At 33.6% G+C, this 21,016-nt stretch overlaps 1 protein-coding gene across 6 annotated transcripts in view; it reads left to right on the top strand.

The window, feature by feature from the left end:
• Positions 1-21,016, top strand: part of PAPOLA (poly(A) polymerase alpha) — a 64,773-nt gene that overhangs the window by 34,842 nt on the left and 8,915 nt on the right. For 3 of the 6 annotated variants that reach the window (XM_012791054.2, XM_076003739.1, XM_076003736.1), the window contains exons 13-19: positions 4,067-4,120; positions 4,888-5,007; positions 7,190-7,299; positions 10,910-11,031; positions 14,618-14,760; positions 17,797-17,894; positions 18,125-18,345. In XM_012791054.2, the coding sequence (XP_012646508.1) occupies positions 4,067-4,120; positions 4,888-5,007; positions 7,190-7,299; positions 10,910-11,031; positions 14,618-14,760; positions 17,797-17,894; positions 18,125-18,345 (868 nt within the window). Of the gene's footprint in view, positions 1-4,066; positions 4,121-4,887; positions 5,008-7,189; positions 7,300-10,909; positions 11,032-14,617; positions 14,761-17,793; positions 17,895-18,124; positions 18,346-21,016 lie in introns of all 6 variants that reach the window. The other 3 variants (XM_076003737.1, XM_012791055.3, XM_012791053.3) reach the window with 1 other exon arrangement.

Raw genomic sequence — 21,016 nt, 5'->3', positions numbered from 1 at the left:
ACCTTTGAGCATTTCAATTAATAAACATTTATACTGATAATTTAAAAAGTACGATATAAAGAAGACATAATTATATTCATAAAAGGAGAAGAATAAAGAAATTGGTCTTATAGAAGAGTATCAGCATCTCTTAATTCTTGAGAATCAAAAATAAAGTTAGGTTCATACTTATTTTTCTCTCACTTCTCTATAGGCCTAAGATGGGTAGAAAATACCTACTTTAGTGGCTTCCTTCACTTTAAGAAAGATTAATGCTGAAATTGAACAAACCTTGACTCTGTCATTTCATTTGAATAAATTCACGTTATTAGAATTTTGTGCTTTTTAAAAAGCTTGCTTAATCTTTCTTTTAAAACTATGCTTTGATCTTTGCCACATAGTTCCTATATGTTTTTTGACTGATTAAAAGATGATATATTGCTAATCTTTATTGAAGTCTCCTGAAACAAATGTTCTTAGGTTATCAAAAACAACTTTAAACATCTAAGATATAAAAAATAGCAACAAATAGAAGAAATTATATGAGGAAAATTTCATTTTCAGCTCTGTATACTGGGAAAACTTGAAAATATGACAGCAGATTAATTTTATCCATACCACATTATAATTCTCTAAAAATTTTCCTCTTTAAGTTACAGTGATGACAATAATCTGGCTTTGGGAGATATTCACAAATTTAAATTTTAAGACTACCCTCATAGGAAATACCCCGAAGATTTGCTATACAACTGTATTGAAATCCTTAGTTTTCCCTTGAGTCAAAGTTGGTTACATCTTCTTGGAAGCATGTGCTAAAAGTACTCATTTGTTATATGTAGAATTTTATGTATGTATTTTGAGACAGTCTCACTCTGTTGCCCAGGCTAGAGTGCCATGGCATTAAGCCTAGCTCACAGCAACCTCAAACTCCTGGGCTCAAGCAATCCTACTGCCTCAGCCTCCCGAGTAGCTGGGACTACAGGCATGCGCCACCATGCCCAGCTAATTTCTTTCTATTTTTGGTAAAGACGGGGTCTCAAACTCCTCACCTCAAGGGATCCTCCCTCCTCGGCCTCCGTGAGTGCTAGGATTACGGACATGAGCCACTACTCCCAGCCTGTATTGGATTTTAAATCGTGAAATATACCTGCCGTTCTTGAAAGGGAGAGAACCAGGGAGGAAATTTTGTTTGTCTTAAAAGCAAACTAATCACCTTCTAGAAAGATATCAGTGTTCCTTGAGAAAAAGGAGTAACATTGTTTCACGAAGTTTTTAAAGAGTCCTAAAAAAATATTTTTTGTATTTTTCCTTCAAGATATTCAAGTTAACACTTAAATAACTAGGAATAAAATCATTAACATTAGGAAATGGGATACTTATTTCAGGTGTTACATTTTACTAGGAAACGAGGAAAGGTATTTAGGAAAATCACAGTGTTGTGATTTTGAGTATGTATAAAATAATTTGGCCTTAAAATTTGCTTAAAAAATTTTAAGATAACTGAAATTCCTGGTTCTGAATTACTTAAGATAGAATTGCAAACATTTTTGACTAAGAAATAAGTAAATTTTTCACTGTACGTATCTTAGTTATGATCTTCCCAGGTAAAATACTAACATGAAATGGCACAAACACCCTTACAGAATTTTTTATAAATAGCTATTAGGTAATAAAGCAACTAAATTAAGTGTTCTTAGGACTTTATTTTGATTCTTTGGGGATACATTTATATCATTAAATTTTATTGGAACTGATCTTTAAATTTGGGGATAAAGTAATGACAGTTGCATTAAGACTTCAAAGTCTCTTCATGGAGGCATTTGAGCATCTTCAGCATGATAGTTTTTAGACATTACAGTTGTGAAATAGGGGATCACATTTTTTGGTATAACAACAAAATAACATTTAATTTAGATGTAATTCTAGTTGGTTTCTGTGGTCTGATAGGGATAAGAATTGAATACCAATCCTGGTTTTTAAAACTTAAACATTAGAAAATTACAGAATGAAATTGGGAGTTTATTTTCAGTTTTTTTTGATGAGCCACTCATAAAATATTTGTAGGTTATTTCTGTTAAACTTAATTACTGCATTGTATGTCTCTCAATTCAAATTTGCTTAAAGGTGGCTGAGTAAAAGATGTTTAGCCACAGCATAAATACTTGTTAGAGCTACTTTAACGTTTTTATCTATATGTTAAGATACGCATTTGTGCATAAAAATGTACAAAGTAGATACTTACACCCTTTGGTTTCTGCAAGAAATAAAATTGAATCTATAGGCTTCAAGTCTTTAAACTTTGAACTGTTAACAAAATTAGATTCAAATGGATTGTTTATTTTACCCTCGGTAAATGGAAAACATTGCATATCATTTAAGCTTTTGTTGAAGACTCGGGTAGTTATTAAGAATCTTCATTTGGAGTTTTTGTATGCATGCCTGATTTTTTTTATATTTTTATACTTTATTGTCTCCTGTTACAGGTTGCTATACTTTCGTGAGAAAGCTCATCTCTCTTACTTTTTTTTTCCTTTTAGTTCATTTTTAATGTCTCAGGGACCTAGAAGTCAGGTTGCTGAGCTTGTTAGGATTTTGTTTGATTTAAGAGCATTTAAGACTCTGAGTATGGGTTTCTCTATATGTATAACGCATGAGCTTTTAGTACTTTTATGTGACTTTTATTGACTTATTTATTTGGGCCATCTGTGTTTTCTGTGTATTTGGCTTGTGCCAAATAATGCTGAACAATGAAACTGGTAAAGGAAGAATTGGTCTGTGTGGAGTAGACTGCATATTCACTTATCTGTGTATACCTTGTTTTTGCATATTTACCTGTGTTAAGTTTATACATTTGAACTTCACAATACTTCTTCCAATAAGAGGGGGGTACTATTATCCTGTTTTACAGAAGTCTTAGAATTGTGTAGGATTACATATCTCTGAAGAATTGAAAGCATTTTTCAAATACTTTGTGAGCATAATTAGTAAATAAACAATTGGACTATTTTAAGGGAGTATGGTTAAAAAATGCTTGAAGTTTCAAACCTTTAGTAACCAGTTGTACCTAAAAATATCATTTATTTTTGGCTAAAATTTTTTCTTTAAACTATAATTTGTAGTTTTTCTCTGAATCTAGGTCAGACTTTGTGAAACTTTTAAAAATGTGATTGAGAATGTAGGAAAGATTTCAGACTTTTAAGAGAATAAAATAATTTTAAATTTTGGTTATACTGCCATTTTCCAAATTAGTATCTATACTAAATACTAATGATGTCATTTTGCTTTTTGAGGTAAAGTTTCTGATGTGAAGTTTGTCTTCCAACTCTTCTAAAATGGATACTATAGAAGAGTATATTGGTGTGAACTTTTTTTCATCTTAGGAAATTAAATCATAGTAATTACACTTCAGTTTTAAATAGTTTGTTTTAAAAAGACTTAAATATTTGGTCATGATGGTATTTCTCAATTGAAAACTTTTTTTCTAATTTGAATGAGATTAAATTTCTGATAGAATTCAGATTTGTTTGTTGCTCTCACTTTAGTGATGTCAGATTTTTGTCGTAGAAATAAATTTTTATCTTTGGGAAAAATCATGGGGCCTAATTTCAGTATTCAGTTTAATTTTCCCTACCATTTGAATTGAAAAGTATGATGTGTTTCACATTGTTTTGGCAGTTACTCTTGTAATATATATATTTAGTGATATGACTTTGTGGCTAAAACCCTGGTGTTTTGTTTTCCATTGAAACATTTTTGTTTTTTATAGGTTATATTTTAGTGAGCAACTTTTTAAATTTTGTAGGTAGAGGGCTCTACTGGTGTCATTGAACAATGTTTATTCAACCTTCTTGAATTAAGCTACTTTATTTGCTAATTATTCACAAAATCCCTATCTTTTTAGAAGAATTAAAATTGCTAGTACTTAGAAATGTGTGGAATATAGCATGTGATTTTATGTGCGTATTGACATTGTAGTCTCCCTTGCTAAATTGATGTTGATCTGTAAGGAAGCTTATTACATTATGGTTTAATATCCAGCACAAAGCACGTAAATAAAATAAATAGCATGTTGTCTTTATCTTCAAAGGCATTATATTGTACTTCTAGCAAGTGCACCAACAGAAAAACAACGCCTAGAATGGTGAGTATAAGATAAGACTTTACAGAAAAAATGTCAGAATGAATCAGATAGCCACAGAATACACATAGGAGATGGGAGAAAGTTCTTAAAACATCCAGTTTGGTTTGATTTGTTCCTAATTGGAACTTTACTATTTATAATGGTAGTATAGATTCATATACAACTTATTTTTTTGTTTGTTTTATAAAGATCTATGTATGATACATTTCTTAATTAAAGTGCTTTGGTTTAGTTTACTGATTTTTCTTTAAGTATTTGTGGGAATAACTTTTGTGACCTTGCTGGTTTGAATGAAGTGTATCTTGGTTCTCTTTTCCCTCTAGTTCAGCATTTTTGGATAGAGCATAAAGCTTTTGGTTTTATCTCTGGGAGTTCAGCCAGTTGAACTGCCCTGGTGTGTGTTCTAAGTTATTTATGGTCTTAAATTACTTTTTTTTTTAAGCTTATTATGGAGGTACAAGTGTTAAGGTTACATATATTGCCCATGCCCCTCCTTCCCCCTCGAGTAAGAGCTTCAAGCATGTCGATCTCCCAAATGTTGCCCTTCCTTCCCCCTCCCACTTAAATTACTTCTTTTTTTTTATAAAATATTTTTTCTTATTTAATATTTTATTTCTAATTTGTTTAAATTATATATTTTTTCTTCTCTTTTAGTATTACTGCCATGTGAGTTGTATAAATTACTTCTTTACATGAACATTTGATTTGTGCATTTGATTTTTTTTTAAGTTAAAACTTTCTATTAATACTAAGTGGCATTTGTTCAGGGTGGGCTTGGTGGAATCAAAAATTCGAATCCTAGTTGGAAGCTTGGAAAAGAATGAATTTATTACACTGGCTCATGTGAATCCCCAGTCATTTCCAGCACCCAAGGAAAATCCTGACAAGTAAGCACTCTTCTCATTCAATCTAATCTCTTTTTTTTCAACTTTTATTCATAGAATCTTTTACAGACAAGTTTTGTAACTAGTATCACTGTTCTATTAATTACATATGGCTTTAAAAAATTTGAAATTTATGAGTTTTTCCTGACCAGATGCATTGAAGACTATTTCTTGAGAAGAATTGGCACTGAAATAAACCTTTTCTGATAATAGTCTCTAATTCTGTTAACTACAGTTCAAATTCTGCTCATCTGCTCTAATACTATCTTTAGCATTGCTTCCTTTTTTTTTTTTTTTGAGACAGAGTCTCACTTTGTTGCACAGGCTAGAGTGAGTGCCATGGCATCACCCTAGCTCACAGCAACCTCAAACTCCTGGGCTCAGGCAATCCTACTGCCTCAGCCTCCCGAATAGCTGGTACTACAGGCATGTGCCACCATGCCCGGCTAAATTTTTTTTTTCTATATATATTAGTTGGCCAATTAATTTCTTTCTATTTATAGTAGAGACTGGGTCTCGCTCTTGCTCAGGCTGGTTTCGAACTCCTGACCTCGAGCAGTCCGCCCACCTCGGCCTCCCAGAGTGCTAGGATTACAGGCGTGAGCCACCGCGCCCAGCCTAGCATTGCTTCTTAACACTCCTTACTTTTTGTACAATAGTTGTTGGGATAGCTGCTATATACTATATATCAGTCTTTTTTTTTTTTGATGCAGAGACTTACTTTGTTGCCCAGACTAGAGTGAGTGCTGTGGCATCAGCCTAGCTCACAGCAACCTCAATCTCCTGGGCTCAGGCGATCCTACTGCCTCAGCCTCCCAAGTAGCTGGGACTACAGGCATGCGCCGCCATGCCCGGCTAATTTTTTGTATATATATTTTTAGTTGGTCAATTAATTTCTTTCTATTTTTGGTAGAGACGGGGTCTCGCTCAGGCTGGTTTCGAACTCCTGACCTGGAGCAATCTGCCCGCCTCGGCCTCCCAGAGTACTAGGATTACAGGCATGTGCCACCACGCCTGGCCCCTATATATCAGTCTTTGCTTCTTATTTTAGTTTTTTTAAAAAAGGGAACATACTTTGATTTGACCCCCAAAAATCTGATTTGTGTTTGATTCTGGACCATTGAGAAGTTACATAAAATAAAAACAGGCTTACTTTACCCTTTTCAGAGTCCTTTATATAGATAGGTCAGTGGCTGGTTTGATTATTGCTGTTATTATTATTGAAATTCTACCTATACTTTGTTGTCTTTGGAGAGGTTGGGGAGTATTAGTAATGAGCTTTTTAATAAAATAAAATAGCATTAAAGAAAGAGTTAAAAATTTCCTAGCTATTGCAATCTTTTTTTTTTTTTTTTTTTGAGACAGAGTCTCACTCAGTTGCCTTGAGTAGAGAGAGTAGAGTGCTGTGGCATCAGCCTAGTTCACAGTAACCTCAAACTCCTGGGCTCAGATCCTCCTGCCTCAGCCTCCTGAGTAGCTGGGACTACAGGTGCACACCAGGACGCCTGGCTAATTTTTATATTTTTACTAGAGATGGGATCTCACTCTTGCTCAGGCTGGCTTTAAACTCCTGAGCTCAAGCAAACCTCCTGGCTTGGCCTCGCCTCTCAGAGTGCTAGGATTACAAGCGTGAGCCACTGAGCCCAGCCCAGTTATTGCAGTCTTGATTATTAAAAGACTATATGCTGTTCATTCAGGGGATAAACCATTAAATGTTCAGAAGTAGCCTAATCACTGATTACTCTATGCTTCTGTTCATGTGGACTTTTAAATTGGATTTTAAAAGTTTAAGAAATACAAAGTTCGTTAAATTTTTATATCTAGAAGATCCTTTTTTGTTTCAGTTTTCTAAACATTATTCTTTTCCTCTCCTTAGTTTAAACGTACTTTTTCTTTGATTACAGTGCCTTTGGTACTTTCAAATCATTATTAAGAACATTGGCCATCCATATACGGTTGTAAGAGGATATTTGTCCTGGAACTCTGATTGTTTATATAGTAATAGGAATATAGACGATAGGTTGTTGGGAAGGACTTAAAGTTCTGTTGGAGTTTGGGCTTAAAGCTTCAGTTTGCCTCATATATTTGTAGTGCAGATTTTCTCACATGGCTCAGGTTGTCAGCCATGTTGATAATTTTATTTTCATAAAATACTGATAAACTGTGATAATTTTCTTCTTTGCAGGGAAGAATTTCGCACAATGTGGGTGATTGGGTTAGTGTTTAAAAAAACAGAAAACTCTGAAAACCTCAGTGTTGATCTCACCTATGATATTCAGTCTTTCACAGACACAGGTATGTCTCTACTTGGGTAATGAAAACATTTGGGTGTTTGCATATTTGAATTTGTCTTGATGTACATCAAGGTGATGTTTGTAATAACTGTTGAAATTATTTGGGAATATTAAAAAATGATCATCAAAATAATGGCTTTGTATTAGTTACTAGCTTCAGTAATGTCAAATATAGATTGAATATCCATTATTTGACATGCTTAGGACTCAGTGTTTAGGATTTTTTGTATAGTTTGGGATTTTGGAATATTTACATTACCCTTATCAGTTGAGTATTCCTGATCTGAAATCAGGAATCTGAAATTCTTCAGTGAGCATTTCCCACTTTGAGTGTCATGTCAGTGCTCAAAAGAATTTTGGATTTTCAGATTAGAGGGATACTCAACCTGTATATAAATGATTTTTCTCTCTTGTTGTAGACCTTAAAATTAAGTAGAATCATTTTAAACTTGGCTTCTCCACATTTCCATATGAAATTGGAAACATGAGTGTATATTGTTGTCTAAAAGACTGAGTCTGTGTCTTACTGCCTTAGCATCGTGAACTTTAGAAATTGATAAATCTGAACTTATGGTGACTTTAAGAAATTTGTCCTGTGTGTCAAATACAGATTCAAGTGTTAATTCATGGGCAGGGATTAGAGTGATTGAGTCTACAGTTCAGATTAACCTGTACCCTGAGATAAAAGGTAGTATGTTTTAAGTAAAGACCAACTAATGAATATAGATGAGAGAATCTAAGACTATATGTAGATGCACAACTTTTCGAGAGAATAGTAAATATGTATCTGTGCATTTTCCTTAGAGACTAACCCTGTTTTCTCTCCAGCATTGTCCCCCTCCTCCTTGTTTTAAAAAATTCTAAAAGTGGTATTTTTATCTGTCCACTATGAGGAATTTTCCCCAGAGAACATTCAGATTTAACATTAACAATTTTTTACCTACTTAGAGAAGGAGAGAAAATATTGGTGATAATTTGTAAGAAAATCAGTGTCACATACTAATTGTAATATTAAGGAGAAATAAAGGAAAAGAATATATATTTGAGTGTGTCAATGCTAAGGTATGACATCAGAAGACATACTTAAGTATCAAGTGATTGTACTTTATGTTGAATCACTAGCAGTGTGACATTTGTGAACTCTTACTGATACAGGTGTTACTTCTAGTGATTCTGATAGCACTAGCAGTGTTGGCTTTGGTAAGATGACATGATAAAAGTGAAAGTTGCAAATAAAACAAAAAGCGATCTAATTTTGATACACATTTGAGTTGTGTTCCTAGAAATTTCAGGTTAAAATACTTTATTTTTTATATAATTTGAATTCTTGGTTCAAATAATTACAAAGTAGGTTTTTTATGTTTAGGAATATAGGACATGGTACAATTCTTCCTGGGATAGAACTGTCCACTTTGAAGGATACCCATTGTCTCTAGCCAGTAGCAACCATTAATCATTGTAATAACAAAAATACCCCTACAGATTTTTTAAATGTCATATGTAGGATGATGTACCACCTACCTGCTAAACACCACAGAAGTGTTTTTTTTTTTTTTCTAAAGTAAAGATTCTCATGTCAACTTTATTTATAAATAAGTCATGGAGAGATATTTGAATTAGAAAATTTGTTTTGTACATTGTGTCCAAGTTGAGCTGTTTATTTTGTTTTATTTTTTTTTTTTTGAGATAAAAGTCTTGCTTTGTTGCCCAGGCTAGAGTGAGTGCCGTGGCGTCAGCCTAGCTCACAGCAACCTCAAACTCCTGGACTCAAGCAATCCTCCTGCCTCAGCCTCCCGAGTAGCTGGGACTACAGGCATGCACCACCAGGCCCGGCTAATTTTTATTTATATATAAAATAAATATATACATATAGCCTCGGTTAAGCTTTTGGTAATTAAAACCAGTATTTATGCAGGGAAATGTTGATATTCACATTAAAATAGCTGCAGACAGTTCAGAACAGGATTTGTTGATGAGTTTTGTTGCCATTCTTAGGAAAAATTTTGGTGTTGGGAGTTTTTGAGATTTTAGAGTTACAGATAAGGAATTACAGATCTCTACTTTTCCTCTTCCCCGTTTGCAATTTTGTTGTTTCTCAAGCAGTCCAAGCATGTTATCTGACTCAGGGCATTTTGTTCTTGAAGTTTGCTCTTCCTGGAATGCTATTCCACCTGGTACTCAGATCACTTCTTCATGTTCATTTAAGTCTTTAGTCACTTGTCAACACAGCTTCCAGGCTGATCTTCCTATCCTCTTCCCTATTCAGTTTTTCTCCAGAGTGCTTAATCATTATTTGACACAGAATGTATTTTATTTACTTTATTATTATTATTATTTTTGAGACAGAGTCTCACTCTGTTGCCCAGGCTAGAGTGCCGTGGCATTAGCCTAGCTCACAGCAACCTCAAACTCCTGGGCTGAAGTGATCCTCCTGCCTCAGCCTCCCGAGTAGCTGGGACTATAGGCATTTGCCACCATGCCCGGCTAAGTTTTTCTCTCTATATAGTTGACCAATTAATTTCTTTCTATTTATAGTAGAGATGGGGTCTTGCTCTTGCTCAGGCTGGTTTGAACTCCTGACCTCCAGCAATCCGCCCGCCTCGGCCTCCCAGAGTGCTAGGATTACAGGCGTGAGCTACAGCATCCGGCCAGCATTTTCTTTTTCTTTTTCTTTTTTTTTTTTTGAGACAGAGTCTCGCTTTGTTGCCCAGGCTAGAGTGAGTATCGTGTATCGTGGCATAAGCCTAGCTCATGGCAACCTCAAAGTCCTGGGCTCAAGCGATCCTACTGCCTCAGCCTCCTAAGTAGCTGGGACTACAGGCATGCACCACCATGCCCGGCTAATTTTTTTCTCTATATATTAGTTGGCCAATTAATTTCTTCCTATTTATAGTAGAAGTGGGGTCTCACTCTTGCTCAGGTTAGTTTCGAACTCCTGGACTCAAACGATCCACCTGCCTAGGCCTCCCAGAGAGCTTGGATTACAGGCGTGAGCCACCGTGCCCGGCCTAGCATTTTCTTTTTATACCTGTGATCGTGATCTCTGTTATTTGAGTTATTTCTATAAAAGAAAATATGTCATTAGTTATCTTAAAATTTTATCTTGCAGATTCTTGTAAAGGTGGTTTTGCAGATAGTTTAGTAAGTTTGACTTATTTTTAGTAAGTCAAACTTTAGTAAGTCAAGTTACTTTAGTTAATAAGTTTGATTTATTTTTACTACATGTGTTCCTTATTTGGATAAAGTTTTAAATAATGTAGCTTAAAAGTGTCTGGGTTTAGGAAAACCCATTTTCTCCAAGTCTGCCATTTCATAAAGAGTTAATCTTTAAAGTTACTACTTTAAGAGCATTTTAAAGAATTACTACACTGAAAGAATTAATATATTTTGTGTTTTTATTCATTATGTATACCTTGCGCTAAAAGGAAAGTTTGCTCAGGCATTGAATTATGACAGTTTAGAGGTGGGTCTTGACCTGATAAATTTACAAGTATGCAGTATGGAAGTATGGATGGCAAAAGGATCCCTACTTAGAATAGTTTCTCTGGAGTGAATTTTACTGCCTTTATTAAAATGTTTCTATTTTTTGTAACAATGTCCTAATTGTGTAGTTTATAGGCAAGCAATAAACAGCAAGATGTTTGAGGTGGATATGAAAATTGCTGCAATGCATGTAAAAAGAAAGCAACTCCATCAACTACTACCTAATCATGTGCTTCAGAAAAAGAAAAAGGTAAATTTAGAAAGTACTTACAAAAGCATTACTAACATAATGTTTCATGCATCTTGAGTATCAGTATTTCAGAATTCAGACTCAGTTAATAAGTTATATTTGAAATAGATGATAGCATTTTAAAAATCTTTTATATGGAGCAGTTTCATTATGTGAAATCTTGCTCTGATCAGTTTTCTTGGACACAACTTGCTTTACACTCCAGAGGGATTAGTGGTGATGCTTCATATCCTTATTTTGTATCCATCCGTATTCTGTTTTGAAAGCCTTTTTTTTATTATCCATTTAAAAATTCCACATCAGTATCTAATATACTTTCCTTTAAAAATTAAATAAAATTAAATTAGTAAGGTAATATGTGAATTAACTAAATTATGTGAGACTTTTAAAGAAATAAAAATGTCTTTTTTTGGTGAATGTATAAAATATACATGTTTATTATTTAAAAATTACTGATTATAGGTTACCAGAGTTAATATTTTTGCAGTTTGTTGTTGTGTGTTTCTTTTTAAACAGCTTAGAGCCATTTTTTTCCTTATTTTGACTTACAGTGGACATATTAGAATTGTAGTACACAGATAACAATTACATTTTTTTCTTTAAGTGATTTCAAAAATAGATGGTTTATTCTTATAATGAAATAGTTTATAAAAGTAAGTGAATTATAGCTGCATCTATTACTATATTGAATAAAAAGTACAGGTGTATTTGTAGCATTTTCAACTTTTATGTAAAACTTATGAAACAGTATATTTAGTAGAGAATATGAAATAAGTGTATTTTAAAGAATGATAACCACTGCATTCAGGATAACAGTGGGTTATCTGGGTCTGGGGTTGGGAGGAAAAGAATGAAATCAGTACACAAAGGGCTTTAGCTTTATGTTTCTTAAAACATAGGACATGTGGTAAAAAAGCATTTAAGTTAAGGGCAAGGACTCTGGAGTAGACTGCCTGGTTCAAACTCAGGTTCCACTGTTTCCTAGTTGTGAGATTGGCAAGTTATATAATAAACACCTTCTTGATTTGTTTCGTTTCTAAACTTGGCAATAATACTGACCTGTCTTGTTAGGTATATCGTGAGGATTAAGCGAACTAACACATATGTAAAGGGTAGTTTAGACTAGTTCCTGGCACATAGTAAATGCTCATATTAGCTTCTCTTATTATCACCATCATTATTCACAACTTGGGGATAGATACATAGATTTCTTTTTGGGTGGTGAAGGGTCTAAAATGCAATTTTTAATGGTTTACATATGTTATTTTAAAAAATTGTTATTCTCTTCTTAACCTGATGGTTTCATGACTTAACTAAATAATGTAAAAAGTTTCAAAAATGTTCTTTTCTCAAAGAATTTCATTCATTTATTTATTGTAAAATTTGCCATCAATTTTATTTTTAAACTAAAGTGTCAAATCAAACATTTTGCCTTCTCATTGTCCTTGAATGGGTTAAAACAATTGTACTTAAATGTAGATTTACTACATACAAACATATATAAACATTTTGTGTGTTTTCAGAAGTGAATATAAAATAGATTGTCATATCCTTTAGAATTTTGCCATTTCTCTTTTATTAAAATAGCCATTAATAACTGAGGCAGTTAGATTTCCCAGAATCCTAGATTCAGATTGCCTTTTTAAATTCTTACTATTTACTTTATAGTATTGATATTTGGAACAACCTTATGTATACTTAAAGTAAGTTTTAATGCAAGATTCTTTATTCTATTTTTTAAGGTAGTATCTATAATCATCTAGAATATAAAGAGAATCATTAATGACTAGAAATGTATTGTTTAGTGCAAAAATTGTACATATTAAGTGACGCAACTATAATCTTATCTTGCAGTAATAGTCTTAACATTTTAGTTTACTTCTACACAGGATATTCAGTATGCATGTTATCACATGTAATATGTATTGTGAAAAGGTTTTTAATGAAACTTACCATTTTGTGACCTGGCCATTTTTGTGCTTCATAGAGTATGATCATCTATCCAAATTATATTTTTAGTGGTGGTTCAGTATTTCTTTGTATGGCTATAGTATGATTAAATCTGCCCTCCTAATAGATTATTTCCAAGTTACATTAGTAAAGTAGCACTTTCTTGTTTTTGTCAGTAACGAATATCTAGGACTCTAGATTCATGGATGGTTTCTTTGGCCTCTTATTTTATTTATTTATTTTTTGAGATAGAGTCTCACTCTGTTGCCCAGGCAAGAGTGCCATGGCATCAGCCTGGCTCACAGTATCCTTAAACTCCTGGGCTCAAGCGATTCTCCTGCCTCAGCCTCCTGAGTAGCTGGGACTACAGGCATACGCCACCATGCCCAGCTTATTTTATATACATACATACATATATATATATATATATATATATTTTTTTTTTTTTAGTTGTCCAGGTAATTTTCTATTTTTTTAGTAGAGATGGGGTCTTGCTCTTGCTCAGGCTGGTTTCGAGCTCCTGACCTTGAGCTAACCACCAGCCTTGGCCTCCCAGTTGGCCAACTTTGAGATCTCTTGCTACCAAACTTGATACAGAGGCAAGCAAAACAGTTGATTGCTGTTTTGTGTTTAGACACACCAGTTAAAACTTTCACATTCATAAGTTATCTGAAATGGTGGCCTGTTGTCTTAACAGGTGTTCAGTCACCTGATCAGGCAGGTAACTATATAGAATTGAATATAATTTACTTACTGAATAAATCCTCATGTCTGGTGGAAATCATCATTGAATGAGAGATATTCATTGAGAATATTATATAGATATTTTTGTTTTACAACTGACTTCATAAGCAAATGACATTACTCTTTCCTCTTTTCCTGTCTGCCAAATTTCATCTTATTCAGTTTTGATTTATGTGCATAAGTGTTGTCTCTAGTGCTAAGTCAAAGATTAGACTATCTTGTCATTTGGGGAACTGGAGAGCAACAGAGCATGAACACATATATGTATGGAATGAGTTTTTGTCAACAGTGTAAATTATTTTCATTAAAATGTTTCTGTAGATAAGTGAACACTAAGGCTAAACATATTCTGAAAAAATGAAGCTGAAGGAATCAGTATAATATTATAGTAGTATTGAATAGCAAAAATTAAAACTTTGTCACTATAGAAATCAACTTTAATCTCATAAAACCATTCATACTTTTTGTTTGTTTTCCTGCATTATCTGTTTTGGAGTGCTTTGATTTTTTTTTTTTAGGAGGAGAACCAACACTAGGATTTATATGTGGGTATTAGGTTTAGTTTTCAGAACATTATTGATGCATGTTTTCATATTACTTTGCTTTTTAATTTTTGTTGTATCTTATAGTCAGTGTGTATGTTTAATGTAGCATTCCTTTCTCCTTTTTTCTCCCACATGAGAGCTGTAGTTATGTTGAAGCCTCCTTAGAAGTCAAGACGTGTGTGACTCCCAGGTCTTTGCCTTTTACAATCAATGTGGCAGTTCTGATATTCATAAACTTAGTGATTTGTGTTTTTTAATAGAAATCATATGTTAATTAGAAGTTTTTCATGTTTCAAAGATCTGAATGAAATAAAGATATATTTGATTGAATATTTTATTAATTGCAGCATTCAACAGAAGGTGTCAAATTGACAGCTCTGAATGACAGCAGCCTTGACTTGTCTATGGACAGTGATAACAGCATGTCTGTGCCTTCACCTACTAGTGCTATGAAGACCAGTCCATTGAACAGTTCTGGCAGCTCTCAGGGGTAAGTAAGAAGGAGATGGAAGAGGAATGGCTGTATGCCAGACCCATTAGCTATAATCTCTTGTTGCTGTTAGAATGTCATTTTTATTCCAATGTCTAATTCTTAAAAAAGTAGCAATTTAATTTCTATTTGGGGGCAGTACTTTTTAGTTTTTCCTAATGTGTCATAGCTTTATTTTGGGGACTCATATGTCTTGATTTAGATATGAATGAATGTTAGTGCTGTAACTTCTCCTACTTTATGTATTTAGACACTTACTGCTACAGTGATATGGTGTGCTAAGGAGAATAGACAAAAGGGACAAAACCACTTTTTTGTCCTAGAATTGCTTATACCTGTGTAGCATGGGAACGTATCTATGAAACTATTAGGGATTTTCTAAAGAAGGTAAAGATTAGACTTGTTTTAGAGGAATTAAGTATCTCTTTAGCATTTAACTAGCACTTAAAATGTATTTGTTTATATATATATTTTTTTAAGAGACGGAGTCTCACAGTGTTGCCCAGGCTTGCCTTGAACTCCTGGGCTCAAGTGATCCCCTGCCCCAGCCTCCTGAACAGCTTGTGACTATAGGTGTTTGTGTGCCATAGTGCCCAGCATAAAGCAGTTAAAACTTTTTACTACAAAGGGAATGCATGTCTGTGGCAATAAAAATTAGAACCCAATAAAGCCATGCTCATATATAGTTTTTGTAAGTCTTTAATAGTGTATTCTAGGAATTTTTATGAATATGCTACCATATTTTCAAAGGGAACTGTTTACAGTAGACTTCTGGGATGCTGGTAGTGTTTTAAACTTTGATGGTTATGCTGATTACTTTGTTAATAAACCTTAGCACTTTATTAATATATGTATATTTCAGTTTTTAAAAATTAGTTTTAAAACTTGGATTGTCAGTTAATGTATAACCAATGGCAGAGATACAAGGTGGGTGATTCTCTGGATGAGTGTGAAATATAGCAAATGTCGAGGTGTCATGAATGAGTTCAATTTTCTTCCTTTTGGACTTTGTGTACATGAGATGCTTTTAGGACAGTCATGCATAATCTGAAGACTTCGGCCCTGAACATGTCCTGTAAGTCCTGTAGTTTAAAAACAGTTCCAGTGTGTATAGCATTAACTTCTGTATTTTTATTTTTAGTGTTTTTTTTAAGTGACGAAGCAGAGATTTTATTAAGAATTTGGGTATTTGTAAAACCCTTTGTGTACTTTGACCATGTGCATATGTATATAAAATACGCATAGGAACTGTACTAATTTCACAAACTTAGTCTTGAAATTTAGTTTCTTGAAGTAATATTAAATAACTTCTATACATAAAATTACTGAATTTTAAGTATGTGGTTGTATATTGGCTAAACAAATACTGAGTATTTATTATGTACTAGGCACATTGCTAGCTATTTCAGGATTTTTCCTGCATCTGGTTGTTCTCTGGCCAACTCTCCTTTATTTTTTTCAAGCTGTTAAATATTTGTGCCCTTGAGGGCTCTTTTCTGCTTTATCCCATCTTGATATTGTCCCTGGTGGTATCACTTGCTTTGTTGACTTCATTTACATTCAAGCACCAGTGAGCTACTTAGCTTCAGTAAGGTAATTGCTCTGTGGCTTCACATGATGAAAGTTGCCTAGGTACCAAAATTCGAAGTTCTTCATGTGTCTACATCCTTGTCATGGCATCATCATTCACCAGTTTCAGAATATGAGCTGCATAGCTGAGGGGGGCGGGAGCAGGTAACCAGAGGACTTTTTGTTTTTATTTTTCTTTTAGGAGGTAATAAAAACTTGAGCTTATTTAAGTGCTAATGTGTAGGATTTATTTAAAACAGAAAAGTTGAACAGATAGAGTAAAAGGGAGAGATCGTTTGAGGTAGTTGGGATTTAGAACATAGATTGGGCTTTGGTATATGATGAGAAGAAGAATTCCATTATACAGGGAAGAGGTGTGTCTGTTTTATATTTATACCTAGAATTTGGGATAATTCCTGTCTAATAGCTTTGACTGTGAAGTAGGAAACAAGTTCCTTTGCTGAGATTGGCATGTGAAATCAAAGGAAATGGGGGAGAGACTTTTGGGGCAAGTACAGAGGCTTTAAAATAACTTATTTTTAAAGTACATATTAAAATATCCCCATGTCACTTAAGAGTTTGTTGTTTACTTGGACTATAGCACGGTCTTTTAGGGTTTTGTAAACCTTTAGACTTTGTATATAAAAATTTATTTCTGTTTTTCAGACCATTTTCTTATTCTTTAAAAGGATTTTTGTTACACCCCAAATCAGTAAGGCTGTTAGCCAAAATCAGTTAAGAACAGATCTTTTAGAACTGTTCTGGCCAATGTTTTAGCCAATAATTATATGTGGCAATTTAAACTTAATTAATATTGAATAAAATTAAATATTCAGTTTCTCACTAGTCATATTTCAAGTGCAGATTAGCTCCATCTTTCTAGTGACTACCATATTGAATAGCACAGGGCATTTCTGTCATAGAAAGTTCTGGCCAGACATGGTGGCTCATGCCTATGATCCTAGCACTCTGGGAGGCCGAGGCGGGTGGATCACTCAAGGCTAGGAGTTTGAAACCAGCCTGAGCGAGAGCTAGATCCCATCTCTACTAAAAATAAAAAGAAATTAATTGGCCAATAAAAATATATAGAAAAAACTAGCCAGGCATGGAGGTGCATGCCTGTAGTCCCTACTTGAGAGGCTCAGGTAGAAGGATCTCTTGAGCCCAGGAGTTCGAGGTTGCTGTGAGCTAGGCTGATGCCACGGATCTCTAGCCCAGGCAAAAGAGTGAGACTGTCTCAAAAAAAAAAAAAAGTTCTGTTGAACAGTGATGCTTTAGAGTATGTGCTTTTGATTATTGGTTATATTTTATCAAATAAAGTTCATTACTAAAGTATATATATGGGAAGTAAAACTAAATCATTTACTTTAGAACATAACTTCTACACATATTGAATTTTATTTTCACTTATTTTTTTATTTGCTTTTGAATTTTATTAAAAAATTTTTTTTTATTTTTTTTTAGCAGAAACAGTCCTGCTCCAGCTGTAACAGCAGCATCTGTGACCAACATACAGGCTACTGAAGTTTCTGTGCCACAAGTAAATTCCAGTGAAAGCTCAGGGGGTAAGGAGATTGGTTTGATAGATTTGATAGTAATAATTTTTAAGGTATATTTAGTTTAGCCTTCATTTTGAAAATTGAGTTTGTTAAGTAGGTTTAATTCAGTTTTTTAAATGCCATTTTATTATCTTCTTGGAAAGTTATTCATGAAATCAAATTGAGAGAAATAAACTTACAATTTGATGTTGTTACAACTATTTTAATTTAAATGTATTCATATATTTGCTACTTAGGTACATCGAGTGAAAGCATTCCTCAAACTGCCACACAACCAGCCATTTCTCCACCACCAAAGCCTACGGTCTCCAGAGTTGTTTCTTCAATACGTCTGGTAAACCCACCACCTAGACCTTCAGGAAATGCAGCAACAAAAATACCTAATCCTATAGTGGGAGTCAAAAGGACATCTTCACCTCATAAAGAAGAAAGTCCCAAGAAAACAAAAACAGATGAGGTATATATATATTTAAATATATTAGTTAGCTATGCCAATACCAGCTTGCCTATTTTTAAGTCCAGTGGAAGAAAACTGATGTGAGCCAACATTGAGAGGGATCAGGCCAGCAGAGCCTTTAGAAAATTTGTAGGTGTGTCTGTAATACTTTGGTGCCATAGTTTCTCTTCACCTTTCCCTCTCTTCTCAGTAAGTACCTCTTCCATAAAGCTGTGTCTCTCTTTTAAATGTTTTAAGTGTTTGTGTAGTTAACGTGTACTCTGTAACACAATTTAGCATAGAATTACATGTCATCTTTATTATTCTCTAATGACTGTATCTTTTATTTGTATTGATTTTTTGATGGTGCTTTGGACAGTTTTTTTTGCTTCTGTGATCCAGATGGAGTTTCGGAGTTTCAGTACTGTATATGGTATTACAGGATCACTGAATACTAGAGGATCTCAGGGAATTCTTATTGAATGACTGAATAAGGTTGTAAAGTCAGATTTATTTTGGGACCCTGAATAATTAGCTCCTCCAACCCTTCAGGAAACTTGCTAGCAATACTTGCACTTTTTATAGTAGTAGCTGGTTTACCTGTCACAGTCTGAAACAATTTTTGGAAAACCATTAAAAGTACGTTGATTTGATGTGAATCTTAAAATAGAATTAGTCTTGTTACACAATTTTATTGCTCCCTGGAATCACTCTTATGTTGTTTTCATATTAATGAGTCATTCTGTATTGCCCTAGAGATGATAATCCAAAAGCACCCATTTCATTGTAATTTCTACCTCAGAATTTGTTATTTAGGAATTTACTTACTACACCAGAGTTTTTTTAGAATGGAAAAAAAAATCTAGGTTTCTTATGGAGTCCATTATGTTTTGATTGGTAATGGTGAAAAATTATTTGTCTCTAATTTATTCATTCTGTTACTATTCTTAGCTTATTCTGAAGGCTTTTGGTTTAGTGTTTTTTTTTTTTTTGAAAATAGCTATTGTTAACTAAAAGTGAATAATTTGAATTTTTTCACTCTTTTGCTAAATGAGAATGAAAAATGGATATAGTACTTTAAATCATTACTTATATTTAATACAGTGTAAATGCTGTGTCAATAATTATTATACTGTACTTTTTTATTTGTGGATTTTTTTGTGTGTGTGTGGATTTTTTTATTGTATTATTTTTCCTTTTTTTTCCCAAATATTTTTGATATGTGGTAGTTGGTTGAATTCATAGATTTGGAACCCACAGATATGGAGGGGTCCTATTTGTTATCTTATAAGATGTGTTCTGAAAACCCTTCTGTGTCTGTGTAATTAATTACTTCTTAAGGCATTAATTTTCATCCTTGGTTGTACATTAGAATTACTTTTTCAGGTTTTTGTTGTTGTTTTTAATACGGATTTTAGGGCCTCTTCCAGATACATTGAATCAGAGACCTTCTGGGAGTTAGGCCTGGGAATCTTATTAAAAGCCCTGCTGTCACATTGTGCTATACATCAACCTAAGAATGTATTAGTTTTGGTGTAAATTACATGTTGTGCCTACTGATATTTGTTTCAAGTTGTCAGAGCATTTCAGAATTCGAATTTCTTTTTACCTTAGTAAAGTATATGTAAGTGTAACTCTAGAAGTTTTAACATTTGGTTTCCTTAATGTTATAAATGGTACACTGAAAGCTCTGACTAAATAAATTTATACCAGCACAATGTTTGCAGTTTTATTTGCACTTATCTTGGTAGAATGACACTTAGGTTTGTTATCTGATTTAGAGAAGCATTAGGAATACAGAATTTTTTAAAACTTAATATGGAAATTTAGAAATACATATAAAAGTAAAAAGTCATTTAACATCCTTTTGTACCTATCACACAGCTTCAGTTGTAATGAATGCTCAGGCAAACTGTATACCCTTAATTCTTCCTTTTCCCCTTGCCCTTGGATTATTTAGAAACAGAACCTAGACATACCATCTTTAGAATTTTTAAATAATGTATCTAAAAAAGAAAGCATAAATGATAAATTAGCCTACTTAGAAAAATTAACACTTCATTAATATCATCAAATATCTAGTCTGTGCTCAAATGTCCCTGATGGTTTTGTTTGTTTGTTTGTTTTTGTTTTGCCATTTAGGGCCTTTTATTCACATTTCATCACATCAGAGATCATCTCTTCCTGGGAAGCTTTTAAAAATCCACAGGTTGAACTAGGACTTTCCCTTGGGGTTCCTGGCCTGGCCCTTCGGGCACACAGTCATTAAGAAATGCTTGGGGGAAGTGACCTGTTTAGTTAGACTGAGCTTTGCTGAGTGAAAAGTGGGCTCTGGCCCTGTTGATGCTTGTTGGCTGGTGGCTTGTTTTTATTTTTATTTATTTATTTATTTTTAATATACTCTGTTCAAATCTGGAACTAAAATAAGATACCTACCTTGCAATTGTTTGATGTTTTTAAAGTATCCTTTAAAATATAGGTTCTCCCTGCCCCTTTTTTCCTGTAGTTTTTTTGTTCTGTATAATTTCACAGACTGGATTTTGCTTATAGCTTTTCCTTGGTGCATATAGAATTACAATAGAGAAGAGATCTTAGGTTATTGCATAAGTTAATCTTCATTTCTCAGCAGAGGAACATGCTGTTTAGCGGCTTTTCTAGTTCTAAATCTAATTACAGTCAAAGGTAGGATTAG

This window comes from Microcebus murinus, chromosome 6 (assembly GCF_040939455.1).
Source record: "Microcebus murinus isolate Inina chromosome 6, M.murinus_Inina_mat1.0, whole genome shotgun sequence".
Classification (NCBI taxonomy): Eukaryota; Metazoa; Chordata; class Mammalia; order Primates; family Cheirogaleidae; genus Microcebus; species Microcebus murinus.
Note: the sequence above shows the minus strand (reverse complement) of the source record. Positions and strands in the feature narration are given on the sequence as shown.